Source organism: Sodiomyces alcalophilus, assembly GCF_042370955.1.
Source record: "Sodiomyces alcalophilus JCM 7366 unplaced genomic scaffold ACRALscaffold_1, whole genome shotgun sequence".
Taxonomy (NCBI): domain Eukaryota; kingdom Fungi; phylum Ascomycota; class Sordariomycetes; order Glomerellales; family Plectosphaerellaceae; genus Sodiomyces; species Sodiomyces alcalophilus.
Genome location: NW_027263532.1, coordinates 9,344,675 through 9,353,864, shown reverse-complemented (window position 1 = coordinate 9,353,864; position 9,190 = coordinate 9,344,675). Strand labels below are relative to the sequence as shown.

General features: G+C 42.7%; 1 protein-coding gene across 1 annotated transcript; it reads left to right on the top strand.

Moving 5' to 3' along the window:
• The first annotated feature begins 5,650 nt into the window (after nucleotides 1–5,650).
• ACRALDRAFT_1073292 (uncharacterized protein) lies at nucleotides 5,651–8,116 on the top strand. The gene is made up of 2 exons (XM_071018086.1): nucleotides 5,651–6,482; nucleotides 6,545–8,116. The coding sequence occupies exons 1-2, from the start codon at nucleotides 5,931–5,933 to the stop codon at nucleotides 7,937–7,939; spliced, it is 1,947 nt and encodes a 648-aa protein (XP_070880252.1). The 5' UTR covers nucleotides 5,651–5,930; the 3' UTR covers nucleotides 7,940–8,116.
• The last annotated feature ends 1,074 nt before the right edge of the window (nucleotides 8,117–9,190 follow it).

The window sequence follows — 9,190 nt, the reverse complement described above, 5'->3', positions numbered from 1 at the left end:
AGGTAGAAATAGGAGGGTTTAGGAGAGTTATATTACAAACAGCGTGTAAGTTAATTGCGTAGAATAAGCGATCGATCTGTTGATTTAATTAACTCTGTGGAAATCTCTGATCGTTATACTAAAGTCCTGCCCTTATTCCTATAGCAGGTCCACTCCTACTTTCGGGCCCGGAATAACCTATTCCGAACCTGCTTTAGGCCAGCCTATACGACACACCCCCTTAACTAAATAACTATTCGGTAGTTATTTAGTTAAAGTTATGTATAGACTCCTTTTATCGATATATCCCCTTTTATAATATCCACGTAGCTTTTATCGAACTTCTTTTCTAGCTCTTCTAAATACTCTAGTAAGATCTCCTCCAGCTTATTTATACAGAGACGTCCCTGTATATCCATTACTCCTACCTATTTCCTGAAGCTTATAAACCCTTCTCTAGACAGGACCTTCGTTAACCTATTAGCGATTATATTAGCGCTTATAACGTAGCTGACTTTAATCCTCCTAACCTGCTACGCCTCTTATAACTAGCTATTATGTATATATATATACTGTAATCGTGTATTTAATTAAGCGATCTCCGCTGTTAGTAGGCGTATGGTTTAGCTATTATCGTATCGTATCTTTAATCGTGGATCGTTAAATATCACGCCTATCGCCTCTAATAACCTCTTTATGAATATCCCTTCTTTCGCACCTTATATAACCGAGAGCAGCTCCGCCTCTGTTATTAACGTTATAACCGTTGCTTATTTATTAGCTCGCTAGGCTACTATGCCTTTAAATAGGCGTATTATAAATACCTAACTACTTGTTCGATTAATTAAGTTATCTATAACGGACGCGTCGGTCAATACCTTAATAGAGTCGCCTCCACCTAATTCTAAGGCATACGTTTATATAGCTAATAGGTATCGGATTAAATAGTCGGCTATTTCGTGATACTAACGGCTAGGGTTTATATTAAATTTATAGAGTCAAGATACTATAAACGCGATATCGGGACGTGATATTACTATAGCGTATAGCACGGATCCTATCTTACATTAATAGCTTTTAACGGTGGTGGACTTCCCTGTGTACGGTAATAGCTCTGCCGGCTTTATAGGACTCGTGGGTTTATGGTTAGATACCGTTAATAACAGATATCCTACCTTCATAATATAATCGTGTTATAATCACTATATCCTCCGCGAGGGACGGTCCCGAATAACCTTAATCCTAAGGAACCACTATAATAGCTGCCCGCCTTATAGTGCGTAGTGCTCTCATAGGCTCGCGATAGCTTATTCTATCTCTTCCTTAAAATCTTCCTTAAAGCCGATCACGACATCGTCTATAAAAAAGAATAAGATTAGCCCACGGCGTATAAAGCAGCAGGGTTCTTACGGCACTATCTTAAACCCGTCTCTTTTTAGCACTTCTATAAAATGCTTTTATTATAATAATAGAGACTCCCGTAGCCCGTATAACGCCTTCTTTAGTAATAATAGTTGACCCGGCACCGCGGTCCCGGGTAGGAACCGTATATATATATATCGTGTAGTAGAGGGGCGTGTATAAACGCGTTAACGATATCGTATTATATTAAGGATAGATTAAAGCGGGCGGCGATCGCTATTAATGATCTAAGGAGCAACCGGTAAGAGTGGCTATATATATATCTTCTAACGAGTCTTAATACTATTAATCTCTGCGGACCATTAATCTAGCCTTCCACTTCTATAAAAAGCCGTGCCTATTAAACTTATAGGTTAGTACCTATATATAGCTAAGTACTTAATACCCCTTTATCCTATCCTTCGGTACCGTGATCCACGAGCCTATCTTTTTATAACTCTTCAGGTAATCCCTTTAGGCTTATCGGAATAGGATCTTATATAAGTGGCCTTTAAGGTCTTATTGATTTCTTAGACGGGCCGGTAGTTATTAACGGTGTATCTTATAGGGTCTCTTAAGTGTCTTTTTAATTTTTAACTTTATTAGCGGCTTATTATTCAAATTACGGACTAATAGGGTATATCTTCCTGTGTTAAACGCGGAGATCTAGACGCGATTACTGCTATAGCTTCGAAATTTAGCTTCCCCCTGCTTTATAGGCATATAGCCCGTGAAAGCAGCCGCCGTGAGCCATGCCTAAGGAGGGGTTTCTAGTGGAGTTAGAAGGTGACTATCTAGGCGTTAGTGATTAATCGCGGCTATAAAAGAGTCTTTTTCTAGCTCCGGCCTCGTAGGCTCTATAAGCTCCTCCTACTATTCCGGCCTCTTAGGCGCTATAAACGGTTCCACCCCCCGAGCTTTAAGGCGGGTAGGCGTAGCCCTTAGGAGAGGTTCGTTAACCTCGCTACCCGACTAGAGAATAGGCTTAAAGTATGCTATTATATATATCTCCGCCGCCTTATCTTACGGCTCGCCTTATTTAATTATATATATATCTAGTAGGCGGATCTAACTAATAATATCCACTAGCTCTTTTTCCGTTAATTAACGTAAATTATCCTTTACGGCTTCGAGACTACCGTTAAAATACTCTTACTTATTAAAGAGGACGTTATATGTATAAACGATACGATTACTCCGGAGGCCCGGAACTCAGATACGATAAATATTAGTTAAATCGTATCCTACGAGGTACTAATATAGGCTCGCGGCGCTAGTCGATTTTAAACCTTTCTAGACCTTATTAGAGCTGCTCTGGTTATAGGAAAAGCCTTATAACTAAAGGCCCGAAGGTGGCCTAGCTACGGCTTACGTTAATAAAGGACCTCGAACGGGGTCTTCTAGCCAAGGCGCTATTTTAGTGTTCTGTTTTATACGTAAGCGGTAGATAGAACGACCTTAACCTATAAGAAATCAGGTAATTAGGTGTGGATCCGTATAGCTTATGCCTTTAGTATAATAACGGCCCTAGATCTTTCGGCACCGCCGTTCTAAGCGGGGGTCTTTGCTATAGAAGACTCTAGTTAGATACTAAATCACTTGGCTAAGCCCTGTATTTTAAGCGATTATATTAGTTTATTATTATACTTATGGACTTGTACTTAGCGGTTAAATTAACGTTGAACCTATCGGATATGTTAGTTTATAACCGTATAGATATCGGAGGCCCTCTTTAACATTATCACGTAGTAAGTAACGAATCCGCTATATCGGTCCGTGAAGAATATAATCCGTACGTAAGCCTTAGCGGTTAGTTAGAACTCTGTAAAGTCGATCGCCTACCTCTTGCCGGCGTAGCTTAGAGCTATTCGGGTCCGCCGGCTAATCTAATACTGGATTTTAGATTAGGCGTAGGCGTTATAATCTACTGTTCCTGGCCCCTTTAGTTTCACGCCCTATAACTGCTTTTCTAGTTACTTAATTGTATTAGGGCCGGTATACCCTAGCCGAAGGTGCTATAGGTTACCGTCGGCTTAGCTAGCTGGTTTTTCAATGGGTTTTCGAAGAGGCTGCTTACAAGTCCGTAAGTGGACTAGTAAGACAGAACACTATTAACCTAGAAGAGTAGTAGCTAGGGCATTAATAACTAGAAAAAGCTTTATAACGGTTTAATCGTAGTGGGTACTTAGCTTATAAAGGATTAATCGGTCACGGCGGCGTATATAATCGTTTAGCGGCTCCTAATCCTAGTAGTAACCGCTTTAACGTATTATCTTATTTAAGACTAGGTTATAGATAAAATCTTTATAGTAGGCTATATCTTTTAGCCAGAACTTAATCAGGCTGGCCGTTCCTTTTATTATGATAATAACGTCTTTATATCCTTAAATCGACACCGTTATAGTGCCGACGATTATAACGTTGCTAGGGCGGGCCGGTCTATAATCCGTAAATCTGCTTTTATTATAGAAAACGTGGGAGGTAGTACCTGAGTCTAATATCGCGGACTGCTATAAAGGATATACGGCGGCTAAGAGGGCGGCCGCCGGGGTTTCTAGCCGGCGTGGCTTTATGCCGCTTCCGCCGCCGCCGCTACCGACTTTATTATTATTATGAGTGGCTTTGATATTGCCACCGACTTTATTGTTATTATCGGTGCTGGCGGTCCTTTTTTCTGCATATAATCACGCCTCTTCGAAGACTTTATTATTATTATTATTATCGCCGCCGCTGCTACCGACTTTATTATTATTATCGGTGGCTTTAATATTACTACCGATTTCGTTATTATTATTAGTGACGGCGGTCCTTTTCCTTTTATTTTAGGACCTAATCTTCCTCACGGCGCCTTATAGGTCCCGGTCTATCCTAAGGGACTTCTTTATAAGCCTCCTAATAGAGTCGTTGGCTTAAAAACCTTCCGGCGCTAACTCTAGGAATAGGATCTAGTAGCCCTATAGATCGTGGTCGCGATAGTAGCACGCGGGGTATTTATCCTTATTAAAAAGGGATTGCCTACGCTTAGAGCTTATGCGGTTAGCTAACTTTCCTTTAGCGTTTATAATACGGCCTTACTAGGCTCCGCTCCGGTTAGCCCTCCTGGCTTATTATAACCTATTATTATCGTTACCTAGGTTTAGGACCGCGAAGGCTATAGTTCTATGGCTTCGTATAGGCAGCGCGTTAAGTTATTCCGCCGCCTTCTTCCCTTCCGCGATAAGGGTATCACCGTTACTGTTTTAAGATCTAGCGTTGCTTCCTTTATATCCACCTAGTTACCTAGGGTAGGTTATATAGTGTTAAAGAAGTCGTTAATCTAAATCTCCCGGGGGTTATTATATACCCGATATTATAGTAGTCCTATAGCCGGTCCTGCTAATCGTCTAGCTAGGCGGCCACCTTCCTTGGGTTAGTAGGCGGCTTATTCTTATAAAGGTCGTAGCCTTTTTAGGAGTCCTTTATACGGGTTATAATATATAGCGCGGTATCGGCTTATATGGCTATAAAGATCTTTTTAGGAGTCGTGCCTTTTATTAGGGCCTTCCGTCTCTTCGCTACGATAAACTCTTCTACCCACTTAAGTATACCGTTAATACCCTTCTAATAGGTCTCGTAGTCCTTACGATCCTTTTTATATCGACGGTAGTCTTCGGTATAGGCGGCCTTACCTATAGCTATTAGCTTAGAGATATTAGTATAGTGCCCGTTAATATTAGCGATAAAGGCGTAGGAGGCAAATTCGGGACGGGTAGCTTACTATAGCTAAGGGACTGGATCGTTAGGGCGTAGGAAGTCCTAGACTCCGTTACTACGGGCCCTGACTTTATAGGGGCGTTACTATAGCTCCTAGTCTTTATGGCTTATATAAATAATTATATTAGAGGTTATCGTTATAGCTATAGTAGCTCGGCATAAAGAGCGTTAATAGGTTATTAAGCAAAATAAGACTCTTAATTATTATAAATAGCGTATAACTTAATTGCGTAGAATAAGCGATCGATCTATTGATTTAATTGACTCTATGGAAATCTCTGATCGTTATGCTAGAGTCCTGCCCTTATTCCTACGGCAGGTCCACTCCTACTTTCGGGCCCGGAATAACCTATTCCGAACCTGCTTTTGGCAGCCTGTGCGATAAGTTATGCGTTATCTAAAGATAACTAAGGACTATATTCACTATTTATAGAGCCTATAGCTACACTAAATTTTTTTTCACCGGTAATATTAGCTCCACCGCATTCTGCGTATCCGATTCACTATTATTAATTTTGTACAAAACACCGGGCTTCGTGGAACGCGACTCATTGCAGTCCGAGTATCCTGGTCTTACAATTCACGGCCTTGAGTTGTCCATCTTGAACTTCCGTCTTCCACCTCTTCCTCACAAGTCACTATGAACGATTCCGGGGAAGATGATACACCAGCCCATACCGTCTCATTCAGACAGGCTCCAAATCCGGCCCAGGGAGCCGCACAGCCTGTACCCGGCATGTCAACTGAGTCCGCTGAATTTTCTGAAGGTAAGTGCCAGTCAAGTCCATGGTTGAGGCATGCGTTGCTTAACCCCCTTATTATCCGCAGGTGCCAGAATGACGGAGAGCTTAACACGCGACATTCTTTCCAAACAAGACATCATAACACCGGCTCGCCCAGGCACCTCGGATAGCCCACCAGGTGCCCCCCATGCCCCGAACACAGACAACAATAATGTGGATCGCGAGGCGGCTTGCGGGGAGACTCATTTGGGGAACGACGCTGATGTTCAAGCAACAGGCTCAAGCGACGCGCTAGACACGGCCGCCAGAGAGCACCTTATCTCACAGACACATGCGATCATTCTTCCTAGTTACAGCACATGGTTCGACATGGACACAATTCATGACATCGAGCGCAAGGCTGTCCCTGAGTTCTTCAACAGTCGGAACCGCAGTAAAACTCCAGCTGCGTATAAAGATTACCGCGATTTCATGATCAATACCTACCGACTCAATCCGTCCGAGTATCTCACCATGACCGCCTGTCGACGCAATCTGGCAGGGGATGTTTGCGCTATCATGCGTGTGCATGCTTTCCTTGAGCAATGGGGTCTCATCAACTACCAGGTAGGACATCCTTGTAATGAGGTTGAAAGAGTAATAATATTCCCGGTTGCTAATGGTGCCAGGTTGATGGCCAAAACCGCCCGTCGAATGTCGGTCCACCTTACACTGGTCATTTCAAAGTCATTTGCGATACGCCGCGTGGTCTGCAGGCCTTTAAGCCTTCGCCGGCTCAAAAAGCCGCAGGCGACCAACAGAGTGATGATGGCGAGAAAAGAATCACAAAAGGCCTGAGTACACCGGAGTCGACGGCGGAGGTCCGCCGCAATATCTTCCACGGGCACACAAGAACAACCGGCATAATCACTACGAGCGATGCACCTAATGCCAAGATCACCACAGCTAATGGAGCTTCCAGCTCAGAGGAAGTGTCAAAGGCACACAAAACAATTGTGAATTGTCATGTTTGCGGCATCGACTGTACTAAGCTTTACTATCATCACAATCCCGTGGACAGCAGCAAGCAGGTTAGGTTTGACGTGTGCCCGAGCTGCCACATTGGTAATCATATTCCAGGCAACTTGGAGAAGAATGATTTCACGCGTGCTTCAAACCCCACGTACACGACTGTCCGTGACCGTGAGGCTCCCTGGAGCGATGCGGAGACAATTCGTCTGCTTGAGGGATTGGAGCGGTTCGACGACGACTGGGGAGACATTGCTGATCACGTGGGGACTCGGACCCGGGAAGAATGTGTTCTGCGCTTTCTCCAGCTGGAGATTGAGGACAAGTATATCGACTCGGAATTCAACAATGTTGATGACCTTGGTGAAAAGCAGCTGCCTTTCAATCAAGCCGACAATCCCGTCATGTCTGTGATTGGATTTTTGGCTGGCCTGGCGGACCCCGCTACCACGGCGGCAGCGGCCCAACAGTCCGCTGGCAAGTTAAAACGCAGGCTTCGCAACCAGCTTGACGGTGGAGGAAAGGACCCTCGAACATTGATCAAAGGCAAGAGCAACGACACAGCTGGAGATATGGACGCCATGGAAATTGACTCATGGCAAGATGCTCCGCCTCATACTACGGAGGCGGGGACAGCCAACACAGTTGCATCCACGTCCCTCGCGTCAATTGGGGCACGAGGTGCAGCGCTGGCGTCTCACGAGGAGCGAGAGATGACTCGACTAGTGTCTGCAGCGGCGAATGTAACGTTGGACAAGCTGGAATTAAAATTAAAATATTTTGGCGAGATGGAGACGATGCTGCAGGCTGAAAGACGGGGCCTGGAAGAGGCCCGCCACCAATTATTCCTGGACCGTTTGACGTTCAGACGCCGAGTTAGGGAGGTTCAGAAGTCATTTGAGGCAGCCGCTTCAGGGGAGAGTGATCAGCTTCTACGCGTACCCGAACACGATGATCCAACGGGTAGGGTTATGCATGGGTATCAGCCAGCTAGTTTGGCATCCACGGCATACCCTTTCATCCCTAAAGGGTCATTTCAAAGCCTTCAGCTCTAGACTTTTTAGGGGATTGAGCTGAGTAATAAGGTAGTTAAGGAAGGGTCAGGATATTCCGACTAGGGCAAAAAGATATTCCCACTAGGGTCTATATATTAGCGGCTGCTATAACTGCCCACGACCGTTAATTGAATTTTTAATTAAGCAGTCAGTTATAATAGCTCTATTATTAATCGGTTTAACTTTATCTATATAGGTAATACCTATAAAAGGCTTATTTTTATATTATTTAATTGACTACTAACTGCCTCTATCTACTACTACTATAGCTCCCGTTATAGCCGCTTAATCGCACTATTAGTATTAGGCTATCCACTTATAGTATCGGAATCGGTTTATATATAATTCGCTGCTAAAAGGCTTTTACCACGACCTCTCCTGCGTCCTCTTGCCCTTATATTATATACTCCTAGCCGGCGCCCTCGACTTCCTCCTCTTTTACGCTATGGCTATGGTTATTATTATTATTATTATTATTACTATTATTATACTGCCTGCCATTCTTTAATTCGACGTATAGCCTCGTCCTAACGCTGCCGAGGCTTTTTTTCCTTTTATTTCTATAGGGGAGTTATCGGATTAACGGATTAATAGATTAATAGAAGGATTACAGGATTAATGGATTGAAATTCAATTAACGGTCGTGGGCAGTTATAATAGCTGCTAATATATAGACCCTAGTCGGAATATCCTTACCCTTAAGGAAACGAATATACTTAAAATCAAACCTTTTATTAGAACGCTCGTGTATTCGTGTAGTACTAGAAAAGATTATAGTGGGTGCTTAGTAAGTGATAGGTAAAGTATGCTACTAACAGATACTAATATATCTTCTTATTTTTTATACTATTAACCTATTAACGTTAATAATTTATTAAATATTAGAAAGTGCTTTTTATTATACCCTATAATATATATTCGCCTTATAAATAGATAATAATTGTATAGGCCTATTATTAGAGTCTTAGTTAGGGGGTAATTATAATTAAGAATACGTTTATTCGGACTAGGGCATTAGTTCACTCCGACTAGGGCACTATTTTCATAGCCGGTGCTAGCCGCCCACGATTATAACTTTTTATATTAATTAGATTATATAACCACGATTTTAACTTTTTTATCCTTTATAATTATCTATCTATCTTTAACACCTAATAATATCGACATAGCGCGTTCGCCGCCCGGTTCTTAAACCAATAATAACATAATGAATACGAAGTAATAATAGAGACAACAATAAGGTCGTGATTA

Bases quoted from the DNA above. Each gene is read 5' to 3' on its own strand.
- ACRALDRAFT_1073292 (XM_071018086.1), top strand. From the start codon at position 5,931: ATGCGTTGCTTAACCCCCTTATTATCCGCAGGTGCCAGAATGACGGAG. The intron at 6,483-6,544 runs GTAGGACATCCT...TAATGGTGCCAG, and splicing joins GGGGTCTCATCAACTACCAG to GTTGATGGCCAAAACCGCCC.